This window comes from Aquarana catesbeiana, linkage group LG04 (genome assembly GCF_042186555.1).
Source record: "Aquarana catesbeiana isolate 2022-GZ linkage group LG04, ASM4218655v1, whole genome shotgun sequence".
NCBI classification, from domain to species: domain Eukaryota; kingdom Metazoa; phylum Chordata; class Amphibia; order Anura; family Ranidae; genus Aquarana; species Aquarana catesbeiana.
In genome coordinates this window covers 186,791,015-186,818,976 of record NC_133327.1, presented here as the reverse complement: position 1 = coordinate 186,818,976, position 27,962 = coordinate 186,791,015, and the positions used below count along the sequence as shown (strand labels likewise).

At 41.6% G+C, this 27,962-nt stretch overlaps 2 protein-coding genes across 6 annotated transcripts in view; one reads left to right on the top strand and one right to left on the bottom strand.

Annotated features, from left to right (window-relative positions):
• The window catches only part of P2RY12 (purinergic receptor P2Y12), a 50,650-nt gene extending 22,853 nt beyond the window's left edge, over positions 1-27,797 (top strand). The window contains exons 2-3 of the mRNA XM_073625998.1: positions 17,014-17,303; positions 25,958-27,797. Coding sequence (XP_073482099.1) covers positions 17,291-17,303; positions 25,958-27,000 — 1,056 coding nt within the window. The 5' untranslated portion in view covers positions 17,014-17,290 and the 3' untranslated portion in view covers positions 27,001-27,797. The remainder of the gene's footprint in view (positions 1-17,013; positions 17,304-25,957) is intronic.
• MED12L (mediator complex subunit 12L) overlaps positions 1-27,962 on the bottom strand; it is a 777,103-nt gene that overhangs the window by 278,269 nt on the left and 470,872 nt on the right. The gene's annotated exons all lie outside the window — the stretch shown is intronic.

The window sequence follows — 27,962 nt, the reverse complement described above, 5'->3', positions numbered from 1 at the left end:
GACAGGAGGGTGTGTTTAGCTGAGAAAGTCCATCCTCCTTTCCTCCAGATTAAAGAAAAAAATGTCCACAAAGATTCCTGGAACAAATGACATCAATTTGACTAGGCCAGAAACCAGGAAGCAACTGAAGAAATGTTAAAAAAAAAAAAGTAAAGCAAGTAGATATTGGAATATACCTTTCTATCTATTTACCAAGGCTAGCAGTATAAAGTCGGCCATACATAGAACAAAATTTAGCTGGTTCAGCAGGCACCAGCCAAGATTTGATCCATCTATGGGCAGGCTAATTGTACCTAAGTCAATCCATTGATCAACTTGGGTACAACCAGCCTGTTGGATTTTTTACAGGCAATTACTGCTGGTGGCTATGACAGCTAGCAGTAAATATTGTGTTCTGCTGTCTGGGCAAAGGCTCCTTGTGCACACCCCCCCCCCTTTCCCCAGGCAGAACACAAAAGGCGCTAAGGGGGCACCCCCCCTAACAACACAGACTGTGTTGATGGGGAAACTGAGTGACTTTTTTTCCTTCCATCCATGGTATAAGGAATGAAAATGGAATCATCTCTAGGCTGCTTTACGATTAAAAATAGGTAATGATTGAAAGAGCTGTGGAAGCAAGACTTGGAATAATGGCATGTGGACTTGGAAATCCAAATACAGAAATTTCATTCCCACTTGGTAGATATCAGAATCAGTTAAGTACTTTAAAGCACATCCCATTCCGCACACACCTATTATTCTAACCACTTCCAGCCCAGCCTATAGCAGAATGACGGCCGGGCGGTGGTCCCATTATCCTGACGTCTTTCAGGATAACAGCCGGCACGCGGCTGTGGGGGCGCACAGTGCGAGAGAACCGGGGTGTAGTATGTCAGTCTGACACACCGCAACACGATCTTGGCAAAGAGTCTCTGACAGAGGCTCTTTACCACGTGATCAGCCGTGTCAAATCACGGCTGATCACAGTGTATACAGGAAAAGCCATGTATCGACTTTTCCTCACTCTTGTCTGACAGACACAACTAGAGGAGAGCCGTTTGGCTGCTCTCCTGACAGGGGAGGTCTGCACTGATTGATTATCAGCGCAGCCCCCCCCCCCTCACAGATGCCCACCCAGGACCACCAGGGATACCACCAGGACCACCAGGGATTGCCACCACTGATGACCACCAGGTATGCCACCCATGGCCACCAGGGATGCCAATCTTTGCCAAAATCAATGCCAATCAGTGCCCACAAATGGTGCCAGTCAGTGCCCATCACTAATGCCTGCCACTGCCTCCTTATCAGTGATGCCCGTTAGTGTCATCTATCAGTGTCCATCAGTGCCACCTATCAGTGCCCATCAGGGCCCACCTATCAGTGCCACCCATAAGTACCCTTCAGTGCCCATCAGTGCTGCCTACCAGTGCCCTTCAGTGCCACCTATGAGTGCACAAACGTTTTCTTTTTTCAGGTATTTTTTTATTTGTTGCACAAAAAATAAAAACCCAGCAGTGATCAAATACCACCAAAAGAAAGTTCTATTTGTGGGAACAAAATGATAAAACATTTGTTCGGGGACAGTGTTGCATGACCGCGCAATTGTCATTCAAAGTGCGACAGCGCTGAAAGCTGAAAATTGGCCTGGGCAGGACGGTGCAAAAGCGTCTGATATTGAAGTGGTTAAACATTTATTACCTTCATATCTTAAATAGTTAAAGGGAGGCAGGGAAAATGGGATTATTACGGTGCCAAAGACAGGTTTAGAACACATTTATTATAAAAATATATTTTTATTGATATACACATCTAAAAAGTATACATAATTCATACATATACATTTTGACCAATTAAATTAAACAAAAAAATGAGCTTAAACCATATAGATGTTAATCGATACCCAGGATGTTGAAAGGTGATCGATAGTGTTGTTGATCCCTACTAGTTTCGCCAAAACATTGGCTTCATCAGGGTATTAGGGAAATAATACAAAAGGAATAAAAACACTAAAAAGAGGAAAAGAGAAAATACATTAGTTGTCAAGCCCAAATCTCCCAAATTCATTCAAGCGAGCGGTCATGTTGCAGAAAATCCCAGTATTGTCCAACTCAAACTCCCCCGCTCCCCCCAAGCAAGAACACCCCACAGCTCCCACATCCCAGACATACCGTGCCGAACTACCAGAACATAGAGCGAGCACCATCAAGCAACGGGGGATGACAGTCGATCCCAACCCTGTATTTGGCTACAGAGGGCTCAAATGGGTGCCTATAAGAACTGAAAATTAACGTATAAATTACTAGGCTTAGCTAGAGATAATTATTCATTGATCCAAGTGGGCTAATGAGCCTCAATTACATACCATGGTTAGACATATAAAAACGCTAGAAAATGCGCTGAGTCGATTGAGATCGATGCCTGATTGTGTTTGGACCAAAAACGCAATATTATAGCCGGGAGAACTGAAATAAAAACTTAATGCACAAAGGGAGCATTACTAAGGAGCTAGTAAAGCTTAAAATAAGGGCATCTTTTTATATAACATTCACAGATATGAAATACGTGTGAAGAAATAAATGAATGCGCTTACCAATGCAAACGCCAAAATTCACAATGAGATGCACATATTTTGGGGTCCCGCCGTCAAGGGAACTGAACACGGAATCCCCCGATAAAGGAGAAGCCTCCCAGTAAATCCAATAGGCAAGTTTATCTAAATATAAATTCAGTGTGTATAATCAGCATAAAGGCCACCCAGCGGTATATAACAAAATGGTAAGGAAGGAGATGAGCACTCGTTCCATATAGATGAAAGTATTGGTATTACCTTAGTCAGACACAAACGAACCACAGCGCATTCCCAGCATTCCCAGCAACAAGTGAATGTGAGAAGTTTTTTGGCAGCCTTAAGAGTCCTCCACCCGACCGGCCGTCATCAATTAGCCAATCGGGAGTGGACAAAAGGCGGCCCGATATACCGCTGGGTCGACTCAGCGCATTTTCTAGCGTTTTTATATGTCTAACCATGGTATGTAATTGAGGCTCATTAGCCCACTTGGATCAATGAATAATTATCTCTAGCTAAGCCTAGTAATTTATACGTTAATTTTCAGTTCTTATAGGCACCCATTTGAGCCCTCTGTAGCCAAATACATGGTTGGGATCGACTGTCATCCCCCGTTGCTTGATGGTGCTCGCTCTATGTTTCGGTAGTTCGGCACGGTATGTCTGGGATGTGGGAGCTGTGGGGTGTTCTTGCTTGGGGGAGCGGGGGAGTTTTAAGTTGGACAATACTGGGATTTTCTGCAACATGACCGCTCGCTTGAATGAATTTGGGAGATTTGGGCTTGACAACGAATGTATTTTCTCTTTTCCTCTTTTTTATGTTTTTATTCCTTTTGTATTATTTGCTTATTGCCCTGATGAAACCAATGTTTTGGCGAAACTAGTAGGGATCAACAACACTATCGATCACGTTTCAACATCCTGGGTATCGATTAACATCTATATGGTTTAAGCTCATTTTTTGTTTAATTTAATTGGTCATAATGTATATGTATGAATTATGTATACTTTTTAGAAATGTGTTCTAAACCTGTCTTTGGCACCGTAATAATCCCATTTTCCCTGCCTCCCTTTAACTATATCAGTTTAGGGATGAGGTGCTGTATCTATTAGGACATTCCATCCAAACCCCCCCCCTCCCTTCATATCTTAAAGTGTGTGTATAGGCAACGCTTTTTTTAGTTTTGGATCGTGTAGGGAAGGGTTAAAACCCTTGTTGGTTTTCTTTTGGTTTATCTGTGTTCTTTTGGAGAGATCTTCCTTCACTTTCTGACCTGGAAATTTTTTGGACCTGGAGATTGTTGCAAAGCTAGGGAAATCCTCACTTAGACAGCTGTCACTAGAACAAGTGTTCCTAATAAAGCCTCAGTGACAATGGCCACCAAAACAAATGGAGAAAATGAATCCACCCATTGGGGACACAATCAGCAATAGAAACTAAACAGAGGTTCTAACTCTACCCTACTCTATTAAAAAATGTGGCTATACCTACACTTTTATTTTCACTTCACTTTTATCAGCTGTGATAGCTTAGGTGGTTCCTCTCTAGGGATGGGCTGTCTGTTTGAGTCGAACATGAGTTCGACTCGAACATTGGCTGTTCTCCCGTTCGACGAATAGCAAACAATTTGGGATGTTCGCAGCAAATTCGAAAGCCGCGGAACACCCTTTAAAAGTCTATGGGAGAAATCAAAATTGCTAATTTTAAAGGCTAATATGCAAGTTATTGTCATAAAATGTGTTTGGGGACCTGGGTTCTGCCCTAGGGAACATGTTTAAATGCAAAAAGAAGTTTTAAAAACGGATGTTTTTTCGAGAGCAGTGATTTTAGTAATGCTTAAAGTGAAACAATAAAAGTGTAATATTCCTTTAAATTTTGTACCTGGTGGGTGTCTATAGTATGCCTGTAAAGTGGCGCATGTTTCCCGTGTTTAGAACAGTCTGATAGCAAAATGACATTTCTAAAGGAAAAAAAAGTCATTTAAAAGTGCTAGCGCTAGTGCCGGCTATTAAAGAATTGTCGGTCCTGACAATACACATAAAAGTAATTGAAAGTCATTGAAAAATTAAAAAAAATGCGTGGGGGTCCCCCAAAATTCCATTACCAGGCCCTTATCCGAGCACGCAACCTGGCAGGCCGCAGGAAAAGAGGGGGGACGAAAGAGCTCCCCCCCTCCTGAACCATACCAGGCCACATATTCTCAACATTGGGAGGGTGCTTTGGGGTAGCCCCCCCAAAACAGCCGTTTTTAAAGCTTTTTTTTGCATTGATACATGTCCCCTGGGGCAGGACCCGGGTCCCCAAACACTTTTTATGACAATAACTTGCACATTAGCCTTTAAAATTAGCACTTTTGATTTCTCATGTTCGTGACCCATAGACTTTAATGGTGTTCGTTCCCTATTCCTATTCCTCACCCTGCAACGGAGGAAGAGAAAAGTTCTCTTTTAGGCTGGATTCACACTGATGTGCTGTGGTTTGGCTGCAGCACAAGTGCAGCGCAATTTAATCTGAGTTTTAAACTTTGGTTCTAACAATTTTAATCCTGCCGCTATTCCAAATATTTATAACCAGAGTGCAAGCTAGAAATTGCTAAATCTGGTTGGCTATCTAGAAAGTGGATCAGCAGCAAAGTGACCAAGTGCTTAGTAATCTTGCCTTGCAGCTCTGGATGATAAGTTTGAATCCCCATTTAGAGCCCATTTTTGCACTGAGTCTCCATGTTCTTTGGTTCTTCCACATATGTATTAATCAGGTTCCCTCTTTTATTTTTTGGAAAAATAAACAAGAACTGTGGTTGTCACTATGGTCATGTTCACCACTTTTGTGGGGAACTTTCATTTCTTTTTTTTTTTTAAATAGCCCTACAAATGTCTACATTTGTTTCCTCTGGCTATGCTGGTTTCTCTCAACAATCCACAAAAAACAAAGCAGTAAGTTAAAGTACTGTATATCTAAAGCCACACTTTTTTTCATAGTCTTGGATAGAGTAAGGAATGGATAAAACCCCTGTATTTTTTTTTCTTTATTGTCTGTGCCCCATTACTGAGCTTTTCTTCACTTCCTTTCTTGAAGCACGACAAGAAATAAGAAGAGATCTCTCAAAGTTAGAGAAATATTCTCTTAGACAGTTGTCACTAGACCAAGTGCCCCTATTGGAAGAATTCCCCTCCCAAAATTTTGGATTTCAGTCTCAGTGATAGAGGTCGCTGGGATGAATAGAAAGTACATTTCCCCCACAGAGACATCAACAGCAATAAAAACATTGCAGATGTTCTAACCCTTCCCTACTCTCTCAATAAAAAATGGCTTTATATAGAATAGAACTGGCCTCCTCCCAAGTTGGTATTAGGGACAATGTAGATTCCATAAGGCACACAGAAATAATCTGTAGAGTGCCAATGCGGTATGTTGAGACTAATGCCGCGTACACAAGACCGGACTTTACGGCATACTTGGTTTGGCGGACCGGAGTCCGCCGCACAATCCGATCATTTGTAGGCTCCCACAGACTTTTTTTTCACAAAAGTCCGCCGGACCTAGAAATGAAACATGTTTTGAATCTTTCTGTCGTTAGTCCGCTGGACTCCGTTCCTGACGGAAAGCCTGTTCGTCTGTATGCTTGTCCGAAGGACCAGATACGACGCAAGGGCAGGGTGCTGCATCTCGCGCTCGCTGCAATAGGAAAAAACAATTTTCCTATTGCGGTGAGCGCGGGGCATACCAGGCCCTTAGGTCTGGTATGGATTTTAAGGGGAACCCCCTATGCCAAAAAATCGACCTGGCCGGACAGGAAAGGGGGTGGGGACGAGCGAGCGCCCCCCCCCTCCTGAACCGTACCAGGCCGCATGCCGTCAACATGGGGGGGTGGGTGCTTTAAGGGAGGGGGCACCCTGCAGCCCCCCCACCCCAAAGCACCTTGTCCCCATGTTGATGAGGACAAGGGCCTCTTCCCGACAACCCTGGCCGTTGGTTGTCGGGGTCTGCGGGCGGGGGGCTTATCGGAATCCGGGAGCCCCCTTTAATAAGAGGGCCCCCAGATCCCGGCCCCCCACCCTATGTGAATGAGTATGGGGTACATGGTACCCCTACCCATTCACCTAGGGAAAAAGTGTCAATGAAAAAAAAATCACACTGCACAGGTTTTTAAAGTAATTTATTAGACAGCTCTGGGGGTCTTCTTCCGGCTTCGGGGGTCTCTCCGGTTCTTCTCCGCGCTCTCTGGGTCTTCTGCCGGGCTCCTCCGATATCTTCTGCTCTTTTGCCGCTCTTTTGCTAGCAGGGGCCCGGATTTCTGCCTTCTGCCTTTTTCTCCTCTCTTCTTCTCTTCTTCCGATGTTGACACGACGCTCTCTGGCTGGAATGCTCTCTGAGCGCTCCGATGTGACTTATATAGGTGGTGACCCCGCCCCCTTATGCCGTCACAGTCTCTGGGCATGCTGGGACTGTGATGTTTTAGGGGGGCGTGGTCAACATCACCCGGTGACCCCGCCCCCTTATGCCATTACAGTCCCTAGTCTGCCGGAAAGTCCGGTCGTGTGTAGGCAAGTCCGTCTGTTCAGAAAGTCAGACGGTAGTCCCCAGGAAGTCCGGCGGGAAGAACGTCAGACCTAGTTTCCCAGAAAGTCCGGTCGTGTGTACGCGGCATAAGCCATTGTGCTTAGATGTGGATCTCAGTTACCAATAAATCAGTCTTGGTCCTGATGCGCTTTGGTTAGGAAATAAGTGTGACTCACTCAATGATGTAAATGGTAATTAAGGGGCATTTCCCCTTTTTTTAATTTCACTCACTTTAATTTCACCAGTAAGCTCTTCCAAAAAACGTTTCATTACATATCATGCTTTGTCCAGGCATTTTAAACTAAACGACACAGACAAAGTGTGATGCTACATGTAAAACGGACATTTAAAGGGCCTATGCTTTTTATCCTGTCAGATGTGTTCTATAGAAATAAAGTGAGACACAAAGCTGTGAGTGCCTCAATACAAAACCCCATTGTGTACTTAAAAGTGTGGTTTGCCTGTATCTTCTTTATAGTCAGGGCCGGATTTCCCACAGGGCCACCGAGGCCAGGCCTCGGGGCGGAAGTGGTGCAGGGGCGGCGCCGTCAAGGTTGCCACCTGTCCGGTTTTGGACACATGTGCCCGTTTTTCAAGCCGCCTGAAACCCGGACACATATAGCAGCAGTTCAGCATCCTGATTCCCGCACCCGCCATCACTGTTACACAACATATTTTACTGCCTGTGCACTCCGCATCCGAGCCGAGCTCAGCGATGAGCAGCAGGCATACCTATTCAGCCTGTGATTGGCTGAATAGGTCACGTGTGGGCGGCAGACACAAGAGTCTGTGATTGGTCACATGTGGAGGCGGGGCTGGACTGTGGGTGATCGCGGCCGCCCGGAGTCCCGCCTCCTTGCCTGGCGTGTGCTCTGCTGTGTCTCCTGGAGTCCTCACTGAGGTATCTTTCTCATCTGCCCTCTCACCCCCTCTGTCAGTTACCCCCCTCTGTCAATTACACCTCCCTCTGTCAGTTACCCTCCCTCTGTCTGCTCCCCTCCCCTGTCAACTACTCCCCCCCTGTCAGCCACTCCCCCTCTGTAAGCCACTCCCCCTCTGTCAGCTCCCCTCCCCTGTCAGCTACTCCCCCCTCTGTCAGCCACTCCCCCTCTGTAAGCCTCTCCCTCTCTGTCAGCTCCCCTCCCCTGTCAGCTACCCCTTTCAGTTACCCCCTCTGTCAGTTAACCCCTCTGTAAGCCACTCCCCCTCTGTCAGCTCCCCTCCCCTGTCAGCTCCCCCTGTCAGTTACCCCCCTCTGTCAGTTACCCTCCCTCGGTCAGTTACCCCCTCTTTCAGTTACCCTCCCTCTGTCAGTTACCCCCTCTGTCAGTTACCCTCCCTCTGTCAGTTACCCTCCTCTATCATCCACTCCCCCCTCTGTCAACCACTCCCCCCTCTGTCAACCACTCCCTCCTCTGTCAGCTCCCCTCCCCTGTCAGCTACCCCTGTCAGTTACCCCCCTCTGTCAGTTACCCTCCCTCTGTCAGTTACCCCCTCTGTCAGTTACCCCCCCTATGTCAGTTACCCTCCCTCTGTCAGTTACCCCCCCTCTGTCAGTTACCCTCCCTCTGTCAGTTACCCCCCTCTGTTAGTTACCCCCTTCTGTCAGCTACCCCCCCCCCTGTCAGCTACTCCTCCCTCTGTCAGCTACTCTCCCCCTCTGTCAGCTACACTCCCCTCTATCAGCTACTCCCCCCCCTCTGTCAGCTCTCCTCCCCTGTCAGGCCACCCCCTCTCTTACCACCTTTTTCTCTCACCCCTCCTCCCTCTCAGCCCCCTTCTCTCTCCCACCCCTCCTCTCTCTCTCACCCCACTCCCCCTCACAACCCCAATCCCCTCCCCTTCTCTCTTTCTCACCCCCTCTCTCTTCTGCCTCCTCACCCTTTTACCTCCTCCTCTCACCCTTTCTTACCTCCCTCCCCCACCTCTTCTCCTCCCTCAGGGAGAGAGGGCCCCATGATTCCTAACAGCGGCCCTGTGAGTGAGTGCACACGTTCAGATGTGTTTTGATTCCTGTGTCCTGCCGACACACTGGGCACAGCGATGCAGCACCTGCCTCTACTTTGCCTTCTCTCCAAGCCCCCCACACAAGGGAAGGAAAGAAGGAAAATAGCACTATAGTAGAGCAGCTTTGCTCCGCAGCCAAACTCCGGCTTACACATTTCCTGGCTCTAAATGGCTCTCAGTAAGGCAGTCTAATGTGAGTCTTTAAAGGCAGGGGACACTGATGGGGGGGGGCGGCATTGAAGGACCCGGCCTTGGGGCGGCAAAGGGAGTAAATCTGGGCCTGTTTATAGTCATGTAGTACAAACATTGGATAATGAGCTTCTTTGGGAGACAGAACTAATGCAAATGGAAGGCTGTAAAGTGCTGCCTAAAATGTTGGCAATATAAATTTGGGAATAATATTGAGTAAACAAAAACCTGTCATTTGAGGAAAGATAACATAGAACAAATCACTTTCACTTTTTAATTCTAATTGCTATTAATCATTCATATTAGTCCCTTTTTAAACCTTCAGCACTTTAGCAGATGTCACCGAGTCAAAAACATTGTAAACTACTGGAGAGTGCAAAATCTGGTGCAGCTCTGCATGGTAGCCAATCAGCTTCTAACTTCAGCTTGTTTAAAGAAGCTTTGAGGCGTGGTTCACACTTTTCCAAATTGGATGCGGGTTTCCCTGCATCCAATTCGCATGACAGGAGTCTGTGACCTGCTCTCAATGTGAGCGGTCCACACAGCTCTGGGGCAGCCGCGGAGTGCACTGGAAAAGGGTCCTGTGCGTCTTTGGCTCTGTTTCAGTTGGGAATTCAGCTACAAGTTCAGACCTGATTCGCACCTGAAACAGTGTACAGGGACACCCCGGACCTCCTGCTGTGAGCCACGGTCGCAGCTAGTGTGAACCCAGCCTAAAAAAAAAAATTGGAACCTAATTGGTTTCTATGCACATCTTCAGCAGATTTTCACTCTCCAGTTTAAGGCCCTTTCACATGGGCTGTCTGATCATGTCTGCCTGTCAGTTTTTCAGGCGGACCTGATTGGACCCTCTAGTCTCTTTTATGGAGCGGTGGATGTCAGAGGACACATGTCCACTGACACCCACTGACATCTGATCTGCCAAAAACAGACGGATGGTGGTCCTATTCTCTATCCATCCGGAGGATGAGATTGGATGGCAATGGCAGGTGGTCTGTTTCCATCCAATTGCCCCATAGAGGAGATTAGGACTGTGTCTGTGTCACACAGACCTGTCATCCACCTGCTCGGCGGGGATCAGCAGAGAGATCCCTTGCTGAGCCAGCGGATTCTGCTTAGCAGAGGAGCCCGTGTGAAAGGGGCCTTAGTAAAACAGCCCCACTGTGTATTTTCCTCTATTTAGCTGACAAAAGTTGAACCTACTGTGACCTTTTGCTGCTGAAGTCCCATCCTCTTTAATAGTTGATGGACTGTGTATTCAGACAGGCCTTACACACCGCTGAATGCTTATAGTACTTGACTTCCTAATAGCAAGTAGCAAGATATTCTCGGTGATCTAATTAATTAAAAAAAGTGTTTTACCCCATAGAACTACCACTCACCGAAGGATGTTTCTATGCAGTAACCTCTAAATAATCAAGACACTGTAGTGCCTAAAGCTGTAAGCACCATATCTATTTGTTTTTATTATTACAAGTACTTATATAGCGCCTTCAATTTACACAGTGCTTTACATTTCTATTATACATTCACATAAGTCCCTGTGCTCACATTCACATACTAGGGCCATTTAACCTACCAGTATGTCTTTCGAGTGTGGTAAGAAACCAGAGTGCTTGGAGGAAACCCACAAATGCAGAGGGAGAACATGCAAACTTCAGCCAGGTAGTGCCATGGTTGGGATTTGAACTGATGACTCTAGTGCTGCCAGGCAGAAGTGCTAATCACTTAGCCACTGTGCTGCCCCGTGATCAATGTCTTCCCCATTCTAATGTTTGGTCAAAGGGAAACTAAACCTGTAAATAATCTCTAAAGCATAATATAGAAGTGTAACATAAATGTGAATGTGGATATATAAATGTAGATATCGTTTAATTCTGTGCTATTAAAGTGGTTGTAAATTTCTGATTGCCACTTTTACCTATAGGTAACCCTAGAATAAGTCTTACCTATAGATAGTGGAAATATCTCCTAAACGTGCACCGTTTAGGAGATATTTACCTTGTAGTGCTCCGAGGATGTCATCGGCGAATGCGCTGTGAAGAAACGGACCTACGCGCCGTTTCTTCACTCGCAAGTGCCGTGATTGACGGCTTCCATCCAAGTAAATATAGATTGCCACCTTTCTGTAGCTTTAGCCATTTTGGCTACAAGAATCAGCAGGAAACAGACACAAGGCCCCGAGCTGTCTGCCAGCTTTGATTTTTTATCAACACATCTGAGGAATACATTTTATCTCTCATAAAAGCTAAAATATTAGCTGCAGAGAGATTAAAATAATTCCTTCTGATCGTAAACATGTTGGGCTACATGTAAATTGGTATTGGTAGCGCATTTAGAATCCAGGAGAAACACACAAAATTGTTATATGGCGCTTCATTGCGATAGCTGAATAGTGATTGGTACTGTCGCGATCGGACTGACGCGCTGGTGTCAGAAATCCTATTCCCGACACAGTGATTGGAGCTGTTCCGGGCCAATTCAAATCTGGTAATTTAAGAACACAGAACATCCAATCAACATCCAATCAACCCTGACGGGAATATCCCCCCCAGGGTTGATTGGCCAAGGGCTACAGTCCAGCCTACATCCATATTCCAATAAATTGTGAAGCATGGGATATAAACAGGGTGATTTCCATGAAGCCGGTTCAACTGGGAAATTACAGACTGTTTCAGACATGCTTCTGTCACAGGATAAACTTTGGTAAAGAATCCTAAAAGCATGTGCTAATTGCTAGATTGCTCCCTAACCATCAGAGTGCACCAGATTGTATGTAAGATTTGTATCTGCCTGTGTCTGGTCAGCCAGCTGGATTAGAGTGGAGTCTCCCTCTAGTGGTGGCCAGAGGAAGAGCAGGTTGTGAAAGGGTACCACGGCCAGTCTTACTTGCTTAGATTAAGACCCCTCTTGTTAGCTAGGCGCAACAGGCATGCGTCACTGTCAATAATATAGTGATGTCAGATAACTCCAGTGCTCATTAAGTTTTTTTTAATATACCAATAAAACTATATTGTAAATATATATATAAAATAGTCACATTGAAATCTAACCCCTGCCATTTTTTTTTTTCATTTTTGATTACACAAAGAAGAAAAAAAAATCTTGCCAAATCTTGCCAAGCTGAAAAGAGCCACCAAAAGTCCAGCCAAGAAGGTGGCTAAGCCCAAGATTAAAGGGGTTGTAAACCCTCAAGGTTTTTTACCTTAAAGCATTCTATGAATTATGGTGAAAAACCTTCTGTAGTGCAAAGCTCCCTTGTACTTACCTGAACCCGATCGCTCCATTGACGGGGACGAGCACAGCAGCTCCACTGTCTCGGGTCCTCATTGAATAGATTGATAGCAACGGGTGCCATTGGCTCCTGTTGCTGTCAATTAAATCCAGTGACACGGGAACCAAGTCCTGCTGTCTGTGTCAATGGACGCAGCAGCAGAACTCGACAGCGCGCCCGCACGTGCCCCTATGGAAAGTGGCCCTCTGTGGGGGCACCCAAGAAGAGGAGGAGCCAAGAGCACCACTGGGGGAGGATCAAGGCGGTACGTATAACATGTTTGTTATTTAAAAAAAAACAAAAAACAAACCTTTTCAACCCCTTTAAGGCTTCATGCACACTAGGTGGCTGAAAAAATGCCAGAACCTCTGGGAGAAAAAGCAGCATAAAAAAAACGATCAGTGGCTCGTATTGTAGAAGAGTTTATGTGTGTTTATGGGCTTTTGTTTTTATAAACTTTTTTTCCAAAACATTGCCCTCAGCTCATTTTTCACTATAATCAATGTACACTTGAAAATGCAAAACGCTCCTAACTGCTGTGTTTAGGCGCATCAAGCATTTTTACTGACTGCAAGTGCCTCTCAAAAAACGCAATTGTGAAGTTTTTGTGTTTTTTTCAGCCTGAAAACGCTTCTCTGCAAATATGTCTAATGCCGCGTACACACGGGTGGACTTTTTGACCGGACTGGTCCGACGGACTTTCCGACTGACTTTCGACGGACTTTTGCCGGACTTCTGACAGACTTTCGAACTAACGGACTTGCCCACACAAGATCACACCAAAGTCGGACGGATTCATACGTGATGATTTACGACCGGACTAAAATAAGGAAGTTGATAGACAGTAGCCAATTGCTGCCCTAGCGTGGGTTTTAGTCTTTCGGACTAGCATACAGACGAGCAGACTTTTCGACCGGACTTAAGTCTGTCGGAAAGATTTGAAACATGTTCTAAATCTAAAGTCCGTCATATTTTCAACTTGAAAAAGTCCGCTGCAGGTCCGATGGAGCCCACACATGGTCGTATTGTCCGCCGGATTTGGTCCGTCGGACCAGTCCGGTCGAAAAGTCCGCTCGTGTTTACACGGCATAAAAGAGCCCAAATGTGCATGGACAAATAGGCTAACAGAGTTGCTTAAACAGACTGAAGAATAAAACACTAAAACCCTATATAAGCAGTATTTTTAATGCCCAGCATGCATGAAGACTTTTTCCTTCCTAACTTCCTGCCACAAGAGACATATGAAAAAGGTGTACAGCTGCAAGATTTTCCTCACCTTCTGTTTCTGGGAGAACTAAATTCTTAGGTTACCCTGAAGTTCTGAATATGTGAGCAGGGTTACCAGGATAAAAATCTGACAAAACAGTAGATACAAATCTGAAAAACCTTTAAACCTCCTATATTCAATACAGAATTTAAAATAAATAATTTTGTCTGGCATTCCAAAAGAACAATTATTAGTTAAAAATCCATGGCTGCATTTAGAAATTGTATTGCTATACTTACATAAGACTTGAAGCCTTTTTTTTTTTGTTTACCATCTCTTTATTAATTTTCAATATATCAAATATATACAAACTTTTCAGCACATTAGCATTTTACAATTATTAATCCCCAAAACCTTCTACCCCCCCCCAACCTCTTTCATCCCCCCTTTACTCCCTCTCATCTCCCTTTTTTCCCTTCCTCTGTTCCCATCATTTCTACGTATCTCCTTGTCTGCTTAAATTCTTTCCACGCTTTCCACTTGTTTTCGAATCCTTCCATTTTCTCTTCTCCACTATATCGCAAATAATACAGGTTATATATATCGTTCTTTTTTTTTTTACACCAGCTTCCAATTGTGGGACTTTCCACTTCTTGCCATTGTCGGGGAACTAGACTTTTGGCTGTGTTCGTCAGATGGGTTACCAATGTCCTCTTATATTGTTTTATTGACATTTCCACCCCATGAAACAAACACCTTCAAGGTTCCTCCAATACCTCTATATTAGTGATCTCCTTTATCCCCTGCAACACCTATTTCCAGTATTTTTAAATTTTGGGACATGTCCAACATATGTGGGCCATAGTTCCGACATCGTTGCATCCACGCCAGCAGAGCTGTCCCATTTTGGTATTTATGTGTTACCTTTGGTAATATACCATTGTGAGATACATTTGTAATTCATTTCAATGGTGCTGCTATCTATTGCTGTGCTATGTAGCATTTTAAATATCTTTTCCAAATGTATATCTTCAGCTCGCTTTCCCAGTTCTCTTTCCCATTTCCCTATGAACGGCGGTACTTCCGGCCCACTCATTGCCACTAATATTTTATATATCCGGGAGATCCCATTCCTCGTATTTACCGCTGTGCATAAGCACTCAAACGGTAGTAGGTTCTCTTCTGATCTAATTGGTTGCGGCAGCATCATCACAAAATGTTTCAGCTGCCATTCGTCTATCACCAGTAAATCTTTTTTGTGTTTTAGTTCCTGTAGTGTATTTATTTTCCCCTTTTCCATGATGTCTTTTTTCATTTTTTATTCATTCCCCAAACCACTTCTCCTTCCCTGGTGGAAAAAAATCAGTTTCTCTTTGTGGTATTAAAGGAGAGTATAATTCCCATTTTCCTGTGTGTGCATGTGATCTCAGATTGCAAGTACTTTCTGTGTTATTTGATGTATGTTCTTTTTTTTTTGTGTTCTCACTTAATTCTCTAAATTGTGGTGGTATCCATATAATCTTCCCCAGTGGTTCATTACTTATAGTGTTTTCCAATTTAACCCATCTTTTTTCTTTATTATTTTTTACCCATTCTAACACCCGTGAAAGCAATACTGCGTTATAATACTTTTTAAAATCAGGTACCCCCAGTCCTCCTTGCCTTTTATCTTTACTCAGAACCAAAAAACGTATTCTTGGATTCTTTATTTGTCATATAAACCTTGATATTATGGTTTTTAGTGTCCTAAAAGCCTTGTTTTTTAATATTATTGATAAAGACAGATATACTTTACCAAGACTAACACATAATTTTCTTGATATTTTGACGTAAACTTTGGTTTTTATGTAGTCTGAATTCACAAAGCCTAACAGCCCCTTTTTTTATCTTTTGACTCATATATGTGTAGCTGTGCTACTAGCGGTACTGCAGGTACACTATATTCTGGCCCAGGGCTAAGCCTGAGCCATGGAATCTGAGTCAGGGTTATTAGAGGTTAGGGCTGGATGACCCATCCATGCAGTTCTCTGGTGCCTCCCCATGGTTCTAGAATGTTGGAGAAAATCCTAGAAATTAGTGGGCGGAAGCTATAAAGGGTTGTTTTGCATATTTAGGGGTCTTTAGCCAATCCCCAGGAAGTGGGCCTGGCAGGGAACTAAGGAACCCTTAAATCAAGGGTCTTAAACTGGTGACTCTCCAGCTGCTTCTAAACTACAAGTCCCATCATGCCTTTGCCTGTGGGAGTCATACTTGTAGCTGTCAGCCTTGCAATGCCTCATAGGACTTGTAGTTTTGCAACTGCTGGAGGACCACCAGTTTGAGACGCCTGCCTTAAGTAGACATGAGCCATGCCAGCAGGGAGTCGGGTGGAAGATGGAGAAGCAGTGCTGAGGGAGTCTGTCAGTGGCCTTTGAGGGACCCCTACCGGGGGGGGGTTACCTCAGGCTGGGGCTCAGGTGGCTGGTCTAGAAGGATCCTACCACAGGACAAGTTGGAGGAGGCTGTCCGGAGAGGCAGCAGGAGCAAGGAGAGACACAGTAAGTAGATTATCACGGTGCAGGGACAGACAAGGAAAGAGACTGCCATGTGCAGCAGGGTCTCTCTTGAAGACAGTGGTGTGCTTAAATCATCAGCTTTGCCCAGGGAGAATCTCCAGTGTGTCAGTCAGAAAGACTGTGAAGAAGAAGCAGCCAGGTGGGCTGGTGAAGTGGCAGGCAGGTGGGCTAGCATTTCTGTAAGAAGTCGAGCTGGGACCAGTGTCTACAAGGGCGCTGAAAGTGTTTCAGGAAGCAGTTCACGCCACATGGGCTACTTTTCCAAGGGACTGAGAGTTCCTAGCCTGTAAGGGGCTGCTGCTTAGCTAACAAATGACTGTTAGCTCCTAAAGGAGTGAACCCTGCAGAGCTGTGCAAAGGATCAAGATTTGTGCAGGAGGAAGGAGTAGAAGGAGTAGAAGATGTAAATAGGGAGGAAGTTGTCCCTGGTTCTGTTATCATTGTCAAGTTGGGCATCCCATAATCTCTACCCCATCCAAGTTATTATCCCCTAATAAAACAACAAAACCAAGCAAAAAATTGTTTTCTGTGCCTGGATGCAAGAAGGAAATGCTATGTGACTTGTTGTGCAGCAGTCGGGATCCCTGACATTTGCAACTCCTACGGGGGTAATGCTACACATATGTTTGTGCATAGTTAGAATATTAACGGAACCTGTGTTCTCTTTTTTCAGGCTTAGAAAAAGCAGAAGTATTAATGTTCTGTTAAAGAAGAGAAACTGAAAAATGCATCCGGTATAATTAATCGTTGTGATATTCTGAATAGTACAAGTCAATAGCTCCATACTTCTACTGCCTTAGCTCTGAGATGTGGATCGCTTCATGGGAAAATAAAAAAAAAAAAAAAAACCTTTATCCTGTTAATCTCTGAATGCAAATGCATGGGATGATGCCAGCTTTCTGACCAATATATCTGCTACTCTACAAACACAAGTGGCAAGTAACTGAATCATGGAATATTCAGGTAATATATTACTTAATTTCAAACTTTAGTTTTGGAAGCTGCTGCACCAGTACTTACTGCTTGTATGTTAGGTACCTATTTATTATAACAGATCATCCTTCTTTATCATACTAATATATGCTATACTTATAATTACTGTATTTAATAAAATTCTTATCTGCTTTTTCCATATTACTATAGCAGAAGGGTTCGGTCCATAATATTGTTATACATTTTTTTTTTTTTTACCATTGATGTAAATAGGAATTTAATTTTGTAAAGCTAAAGTTGCAGGTTTTTACAGAATGACAATGTTTTAATGCAAAATGTAAACAGACCCATTAAAATAATGTTACTGGTATTCAGAGTATAATATATGGACCAAATATATGCTGTATGTATCACACCAACAGCATTTCAGTGACTGTTAATTACAGATGAGTCTACTTAATGACCACAAGTCCAACAATGTACAAATCTGTGCCAAACAAATATAATTTTAGGGCTAAGTGGTGAGTAATCTCTGCAAATAAAGATAAGTGCTGATTATCTGTTGTAGGTTTTTTTTACATTGCTTTTTATCCTTTAAGTCCCCAGTTTCCAAAAACAAAATTTAGGGCCCATACACATGACTTATTGAACAGATTAATTTATTTAGCTGGGAATGGAATATTTATGTGTAGTTGTGTATTACAAAAATACATACAATAGTATGTATATGATAAATTAATATAGTCCAGCATCCATAGGTGTGCGCAGCCTATTGCATTAGGGTGTGCACCCCAACACATATATGTGTGTATATATACTGCCGGTGTCAGAAGAGTCGAGGACAATGTCAGTAGGGCAGAGGAAGGTGTCAGTAGTTTCTATTTTTATTATTTAACATTTTATTCTTTTAATTATTTTTTAACATTTTTATTATTTTTAATAATTTTTTTTTTTAATTAAACATTTTTTTATTATTATTTTTAACAATTTAATTTTTTTAATTTGTTTTTTCCAATTTTTTTTGGAGCCCCAGTGGGGGGGGGGCTTTAGTAAAATATCACGGGTCTAAACAGGGGGCATCCACAGCACACAAAGTGATTAGGGTGTGCCCAGGCACACCTGGCACACCCTGTGCGCACGCCTATGCCAGCATCACAGAAAGTAGTCTAATTTTATTTTGTAAGGTGAATACAGTAAAACCTTGGATTGCGAGTATAATTCGTTCCAGAAACATGCTTGTAATCCAAAGCACTCTTATATCAATGCAAATTTCCCCATAAGAAATAATGGAAACTCAGATGATTTGTTCCAGAACCATTTATTCATAGGTCCTTCAGTTTATAGACCATATAACAAGATTATAGCAATGTGATAGGTTGTGTAACCATAAAATGTCCATCCACAAATGGCAGCCTCCACAAGGATTAGAAGCAAAATCCAGCGGGAGCTACATAGTATAAAATAGAAGAGAGGCTCCTCTAAGTGTAGCAATATGTTGCTAAATGTTGTACCTTCGTTGAATGTAACCATATTGCTGCACTTAGAGGCACTTCTCTTCTCTTTTATACTCAGTTGTGACATGACACTACTTGTATATCTAGACATCACTTGTATATCAAGTCAAAACTTATTTAAAAATTTTGCTTGTCTTGCAAAACGCTCTCAAACCAAGGTTTTACTGGATTGCGAACATAATTCATCCAAGAAACATGCTTGTAATCCAAAGCACTTGTATATTAAATCAAATTTCCCCATAAAAAATAATGAAAACTCAGTTGATTCGTTCTACAACCTTTTATTCATAAGTCCTTCAGTTTATAGTACATATAAAAAGATTATAGCAATGTGACCAGGTTGTGTAACCATAAAATGTCTATCCACAAATGTCAGCCTCCACAAGGGGATTAGGAGCATCAGGAGCTACAGAGTATAAAAGAGAAGAGAGGTGCCTCTAAGTGTAGCAATATGGTTACATTTAATGAAGGTAAAACATTGAGCAACTCACATGGTTGATGATTAAAAGAGGCACATCTAAGTATCCGGGGTAAAGCTGTCCACATAGAAAATCCTCTACTCCATCCGCTCTCACCGCTGTCACAAATATTTTTTTAATTACAGCCTGTATTCCTTCAGTGCTATTTTTTCTCTTAAGTCACCTACAAACATATATGTTGAGGTAATGCACATTAAACCATGTAGTTTGTGCTGTGGTGTGCTCTGGTGCTCATTTAGAACAGCATCCCAACACACACGTACTGTTGGTGTCATCAGACCTGCATTGCAGCATACATACCACAGGTTGAGGTATGCTGCATTAAAAAAATTTAAAAAAAGGATGCTGGTCTCACTCTTCCTCATTGCTATTTCTCCTGTTATCACTGCACTCTAAGGTCTGTTTCACACATGCTTCAGCTTGTATAAAAGCAGTGTGAACATGCAGAATGGGTTTCCAGGATGGGTACATCCTTCCCTTTAGTGGCCGCCAGAGGGCGCGTGCCTGGCGCACGACAGAGGACCCAATGCGCATGGCCGGAGGGAACAATCGCCGCCAGCCACGTGTAATCGCTTGCACGAGCGCCAGCAAGGGGGTCTAAACACACAAATACCTGTTCTGTCAGGGCAGAGGAGACATATCGTTTGCTCCTACGTAAGTAGGAACAATGATATGTCTCCTCCCCTAGTCAGTCCCATCCCCTCACAGTTAGAACACCTAGAGAAAACATATTTAACCCCTTGATCGCCCCCTAGTGTTAACCCCTTCCCTACCAGTGACATTTACACAGTAATCAGTGCATTTTTATAGCACTGATCGCTGTTTGACTGTCAAATGAATGTCAGTGGTCCCAAAAATGTGTCAAAAGTGTCCGATCTGTCTGTCGCAAGATCACCGACATTACTAGTAAAGAAAAAAAAATAAATAGAAATGACACAAAAATTACATAAATCTTTCCCATAGTTTGTAGATGCTATAACTTTTGTGCAAACCAATCAATATATGCTTATTACGATTTTTTTTACCAAAAATATGTAGAAGAATATATATTGGCCTAAACTGATGAAGAAATTTGTTTTTTTTTTAATACATTTTGGGGATATTTATTATAGCAAAAAGTAAAAAATATAGTTTTTTTTTCGAAATTTACACTTTTCTTGTTTATAGTGCAAAAAATAAAAGCCACAGAGGTGATCAAATACCACCAAAAGAAAGCTCTATTTGTAGGAAAAAAGGACGCAAATTTTCATTTGGGCACAGCGTCGCACGACCATGCAATTGTCAGTTAGGCCTGAGTCACACCTATGCATTTTTAGTGCTTTTTGTATTTTGCAGATTTGCACTACAGCCCGTTTAACATGGTTTCCTATGGAACACGATCTGTAGAGCAAATCTGCAAAATGCAAAACGCACTAAAAATGCATAGGTGTGAATCAAGCCTTAAAGAGACAAAGTGCCAAATTGTAAAAAGTGCTCTGGTCAGGAAGGGGGTAAAATCTTCCGGGGCTGAAGTCGTTAAACATATTGGTAATCTATCTGTTTGTTTATCAAAATCAGTGACCTTCGTGCAATTCCTCTTTATTCTCATATACTGTCCTCTCGGAATGTTAGTTATCCATGGGTTATAATGGCAGCTCATGGTAGGAATATACGAATTGCGGTCTGTGTCTTTAAAATATGTTTAGTTTCCAAACCTTGTGCAGTGCTTTTTTATCTCCAGATCCAAAAAATGTATCTGGATTTTGTGGATTTCCCATGTTAGTCGAATATTCCAATCATTGTTGTTCAGTGATAGAAAAAAAATTTCCACATCATTCACAGTGTCGTTCCAGAAGATTAATAGGTCATCTATGAATCGTTTTTATAGCAGGATTCCTGGATCACGGTTTAATAACACTCCTTCCTCCCATTTTGCCATATATAAATTGGTGACGCTGGGTGCAAACTTTGCACCCATCGCGACGCCTTTAACCTGTAAATAATAACTATTGTACCAAAAATAATTGTGATTTAAACAGAAATCCAAACATTTAAAAAAAAATCTAATGGGTTTGTTTAAACTTTTGACTCTGAGGTATGCTAATGTATCACGCATTAAAGGTTGCAACTGAAGATCTATGTTCTCCCCTAACCTAGCAGTTAAGGATTCAATCCCACTTACTATGGGCCTGCCTGGGGGGCTGGTTTTGTCCTTGTGGATTTTAGGGATATAGTATATGACAGGGGTTTTACATGATGTAGGAACCAAATATTTTTCTTCATGTTTATTCGATATGCCTTTTCTTACCCCATAATAAATCAATACCTCTAATTCTTTTTTGAATTTTCTAATGGGATTTGAATTTAACAACTTATAGGTTTCTCTATCATTCAGTATTTTATCCATTTCCTGCTTGTACTGTTCTGTGGATAATACCGCAATACCCCGCCTTTGTCCGCTGGGCAAACAACAATATATTTTCTTTTCTGTGGATAATACCGCAATACCTCACCTTTGTCCGCTGGGCAAACAACAATATCTTTTCTTTTTTCTAACAGTTCAATGCCTTTTTCAATGTTCTTATGCTCATATTCTTTTTTGATAGGTAATTTTTCCAATTCTGCTGTACCCAATCTTTTGAACATATCCACATATTTGTTATTTGCTATACTGGGGTTGAACACGGAGTTATTCCTCAATTCAGTATGGTTTCCTTCCATTACTACTCTTTCCATTGGGTTTTGTACATAATATTTCATGACATTTAATTTACGTATGAATGTTTGAATACCTACATATGTTTGAAACTTGTTAAGACCCTTTTTAGGGGCATATTTAATACCCCTATCTAGGGTGAATATTTCTTCCCTAGTGAGATGTTTACCACTAAGGTTGTATATACCCTCACCTAGTTTTTCCACCTTCTTTTTTTGTTGTACCCTTTTTCCTGCTCTCCCTCCTCTCTTTCTGCGGTTGTTCCTTCCTGGGTGGGTTCCCCCCACCTATTCTCTAAAAAAAGGGGGTGCCAAAGGAACTCTCTTGTTTTTCTTCATATAATGGCTGATATCTGTTATGTATTGAAACTTCATATGCATCTGGTGGTGGTCTATTTGGCCCGGATCTTTGAGGTTTTGGTGAGTAATAATGCTCACCATGTAGGGATCCTCTATATGGAGGTGGTCCCCCCCCCCTGCGGATGATAATCATCCTGTGGAGGGCCTCTGTAGGGCAGGGGTCCTCCCTGTTGGGGGGTTCTGTTCTGATAACCTTGTTGGTAATATCCTCCTTGTGGTTGTCCCCTATTTGAAGAGGGTCCCCCTTGTGGATTACCTCTTGTATGGTAAGTGTTTCCTCTATTCCAATACCCTCTACTATGTGGGTATCCTTGATGGTAGGGAGGTCTGCCTCCATTCTAAAACTAAATATTCAAATCTGCTATCAATCCATAAAGTGCAAAAATCAATATTGTGTCCCACTCCCACTATGTAAATTAATCTGCTGCAATATAACACAATGAATATAAAACAATTCCAATGTATATGGTGCAAATACAAAAGAATATATAAAAATATAGAATATTTAAATGTGTGTACTATAAATATTCCAGTGCAATAAATCACTGTGAAGAAATTTTACACATAAAAATTCAATCCTTAACCGCTTCCGGACCAGCCGCCGCAGTTTCATTGCGTTTTTAATCATTTTTAATCGCACTGTATTAATGTCAATGGTTCCAAAAATGTGTCAAAATTGTCCGATGTGTCCGCCATAATGTCGCAGTCATGATAAAAATCACAGATCGCTGCCATTACTAGTAAAACAAAGAAAATAATAATAAAAATACTATAAATCTATCCCCTATTTTGTAGACGCTATAACTTTTGCGCAAACCAATCAATATATGCTTATTGCGATTTTTTTTTTTTACCAAAAATATGTAGAAGAATACATATCGGCCTAAACTGAGGAAAAAAAAGTTTTTTTTTTATATATTTTTGGGGGATATTTATTATAGCAAAAAGTAAAAAATAATGTGTTTTTTTCAAAATTGGCGCTCTTTTTTTGTTTATAGCGCAAAAAATAAAAACCGCAAAGGTGATCAAATACCACCAAAAGAAAGCTTTATTTGTGGGAAAAAAAGGACGTTGATTTTGTTTGGGTACAAAGTCGCATGACCGCGCAATTGTCAGTTAAAGCGACATAGTGCCGAATCGCGAAAAGTGCTCTGGTCAGGAAAGGGGTAAATTCTTCCAGGGCTGAAGTGGTTAAACGATCAATTGATCTATATATAGTGCTTCCAAAAAAAATTCCTCAGTGACTGGTGATAGTGCTTCAGAATTAAACTCTTGGTTACTTTTCACACATGCTCCCCCCTGTGTGATTGTGCTCATCAGGGGATGCGACCGCACAGTTAAGTTTGGTCAGACAAGCAGTAGAACCATCATTGGGCTCAAGGTTAACGGACTCTGTGTATCCTCAGGCACTTCCATATAGCTTAAAAATTAAAAAATAGCATATAAAAAAACTTACAAACGATAATACACTATCCAGCCTCTTTTTTATATTTTAACATTTTGGATTTCCTCTGTGGATATAACCGTGGGATCCTGCTTAAAACTTCTTAATTCAGAGCCCAGGAGTGGTTCAGCAGCTTATGTAGACCAAACTTAGTTGTGCGGTCACACAGCTTGAGGTGAGCGCAGCCACACGGGGAAGGGGAGCATGTGTGTAAAGTCACCCTCTTACTGAACTAAATTTTTCTTCACAAGAGTCACTTTTTGGAACATTATTGCACACATGCACTTTAACATCTGAGAATTTGAAAATTACTGGGGCGGAGTTTCTCCATTCCAGCAGCACACTAAACATACAGCCAGAACTACAATGGGATGGTTTAGAGCAAAGCATATTAATGTGTTAGAATGACCCATTTAAAGTCCAGACCTAAATCCAATTGAGAATCTGTGGCAAGACTTGAAAATTGCTGTTCACAGACGCTCTCCATCCAATCTGACAGAGCTTGAGCTATTTTGCAAAGATGAATGGGCAAACATTTTACTCTCTAGATGTGCAAAGCTGGTAGAGACATACCCAAAAAGACTTGCAGCTGTAATTGCAGCGAAAGGTGGTTCTACAAAGTATTGACTCAGGGGGGCTGAATACAAATGCACTCCACACTTTTCACAGATTTATTTGTAAAAAATGTTGAAAACCACTTATCATTTTCCTTCCACTTCACATTTATGTGCCACTTTGTATTGGTCTATCACATAAAATCCCAATAAAATACATTATGCTTTTGGTTGTAACATGACAAAATGTGGAAAATTTCAAGGGGTATGAATACTTTTTCAAGGCACTGTAATTGCTTGATATAAACACAACATATGGGAGTGTGGCTGGTGTCAGCAGCTGAAAGGCATTATTACATTTCCTTGCATCAATGAGATGCTTCTTTCAAGGCTTTCAGTCTAATATATTATTGGCAGCTCGCAAGATTTGTATTTATTACGATCCACAGCCCACTGCATGCACTAAGGTCAGAAGAGACTCTGGCAATAGTTAACATTATTACCCACTGTCTTTATCATGGCACGCTTTCAAACATCCTGACATTATTTTAATGGCCAGTACCTATCCTCTTTTTAATGGTTTCATGATGATGCAGACCCATAATCTACATTCAGCAAAATCTACATACTGTATGTGTTCATCTTGTATTTCGATTTTAATGAAAGTCACCTGGAACAGAACTGCACATCAATATTTAATGGCCTACATGACCAGTATGTACAGTATTTATGCTGCACTCTAACCAAGACTTTGAAGACTGGTCCATGATAATTAGACATGTGCAATTCGTTTAGCTCCAAATTAGTTTTTTAACGGATTTAGACAAAATTGTTAATTTGGAAATATCCGAATTTCCGAATTTTCGAAATTCTGACTATTCGGAAATTCGAAATCTCGAAATTTCGGAAATCAAAAAATCCGGAAATTCGAAATTCTAAAAATTCAGAAATTCGAAAAAATTCGGAAATTTCATTCCGTTCCATTTGTTTAGATGTGGTATTCTTTATTTTGGATAATTCGTAACTTCAGATAAATTTGTATTGGTTACGTTCACTCACAGCCAAATTTGAAAGGAAATTCCAATACCTATAATTTAATAGTTATTATTAGTTAGTTAGTTAGTTATTATTTCAAATGTTTGGATTTTCGGATGTTCCTTTCTAATTTTCGGATTTTCTAATTTCCGAATTTCCGAATTTACATATTCCGAATTTTTGAAATTTCAGAATTTCTGAATTTACAAAATTTCCGAATTCACGAATTCCAAATTTTTCGAATTTCCGAATTCACAACTTCAGAATTTTCGAATTTCCGCATTTCCGAATTTCGGAAATAAAAACTAAAAAACGAATGTAACGAAGACGAACAAGTTTTTTGACAGTGCACATGTCTAATTATAATGTCAATATGTTCTAATACTGGCAACCTGTGCTATAAAACTTATTTTGCTGCAAATTCTGTCCGATTCTTTAATATCTGACAAACTTTTTACAAATCTCAATTAAACATGAAAAATAAAACATAAAAGGCAAATCTAGCAATCATTCTATAATAAGGAATAGTTTTGTGCTCCAACAGGATTGCATATTATGGGCTTACACTATGTTTAACTACATAACTGTTTTCTTTCTATTGTAGGATTCGGAGAACTCATAATAGAATTTAAACTACACAACGTTACAAATTTAGCTAAGAATTTGAATTGCTCTAGAGACAACCGTATCAACCAAGTCCTTTTTCCTGTTCTTTATTCATTTCTCTTCATTGCTGGGACAATAATGAATGGTTTGGCAATTGTTGTGTTTTTTCAGTTACCAAGCAAATCAAACTTCATCATTTTTCTAAAGAACTCTGTGATTTCTGACTCTCTGATGATTATGACATTCCCATTCAAGATTCTTGGTGATGCTGGACTTGGGCTCTGGACTTTAAAGGGGTTTGCTTGTCGCTTTACCTCAGTGGTGTTCTACTTTACAATGTACATCAGCATCATTTTCCTTGGTCTAATAACTATAGATCGATATAAAAAAACTGCAAGACCATTCAATAACTCTTGTACAACAAACCCACGTTCTGCCAAGATCTTGTCAGCTGCAATATGGATAATAATGTTTACTCTCTCATTACCGAATATGATTTTAACCAACAAGGCAATGACACAAAAAAACGTGAGGAACTGTATAAACCTCAAGTCTGATTTTGGCCGGATTTGGCATGAAACTGTGAGCTTCATATGTCAGATTATTTTCTGGGTTACTTTTGCTGTCATAGTGGTGTGTTACCTTCTTATAACCAGAAAGCTTTTTCAGTCCTTTAAAAGAACACGAAGGGAACCATGCAAATCCAGAAAAAGAGTGAATGTAAAAGTTTTTATTATTATTGGTATATTCTTTGTGTGTTTTGTCCCGTATCACTTTGCTCGGATCCCATACACGATAAGTCAGACACGGGATGTGTTCATGTGTTCAGCACAGAATACTCTCTTCTACGTTAAAGAGAGTACATTATTCTTTTCTTCTTTAAATGCATGTCTGGACCCTTTCATCTACTTCTTTCTCTGCAGGTCATTCCGAAATTCACTTAATACTATTTTGAAGAAGAGGCAGGCCTGTCTCTCTTTATCTACAAGGGTTAAAGCATCACGGCAATATGATATAAACAAAGCAGAAACTAGAATTTAGCAGAATTTGAAGTTTGCTGCTGAATATAGGACCTAGAGCTGCATTTTAACTACATTTGTTAGACAGATGTGTTTGCTTGTGCCTCATATGGTTCAACAGGTTTGCTTTAAAGTGAGCCTATCAATAAAAAAAAAGTCACTACACCGACATAACCCACTAAAAGCACCACTCTTGAAATAGTTTCATGCTAACTTCAAGAACCCCTTAAAGCGGAGTTCTGCTTAAAAAAATAAATAAATAAAAGTCAGCAGCTACGAATACTGCAGCTGCTGACTTTTAATAATCAGACACTTACCTGTCCTGGGATCCAGCGATGCAGGGCAACAAAGCCCCGATCCTCTCTGCGGCGCCGACATTGTAACTGTGGGCACCCACTGCGCATGCGCGAGCCGTGGCCGTGGCTGGCCGGGCAATCAACTGGGACCTGTGACGTGTCCCAGATTATTGCCGGGAGGGAGGGGGGAGAGGTGATCTCCCTTCTTATGCCGCGGTGCGCCGGGAGGAAGTGGGAGCTGGGACCCTCTAAAATGAGGGTACCGGCTCCCCCCACAAAAAAAATGACATGCCAAATGTGGCATGTCAGGGGGTCCCCTTCCCTTAAAGCGGAAGTTCCATTTTTGGGTGGAACTCTGCTTTAACAACAGAATATTCTGGTTGTAAATATTGATCTGGGGACCATGTCGAGCTTCAACAAGTTGCTACATGCTTTGTAAATACATGCATATGTTTTTGTGATATATTTGTACATTTTGGGAACTGACTACGAGCAATATTAGCAATAAAAGACTTCCAAATTGTTTTGGTAATAAAGATTTAATTAAAGTAGTATTAAACCCAAAAGCAAACATTTATTATATTTCAGCTTACTAATTATTAGTTGTGATGGCTTTATTATTTTCCTTTTTAAGCCATTGTTTCTTCTATTTTCATCTGGTAATGCAGCCAGCATGTCTGTTGTTTTT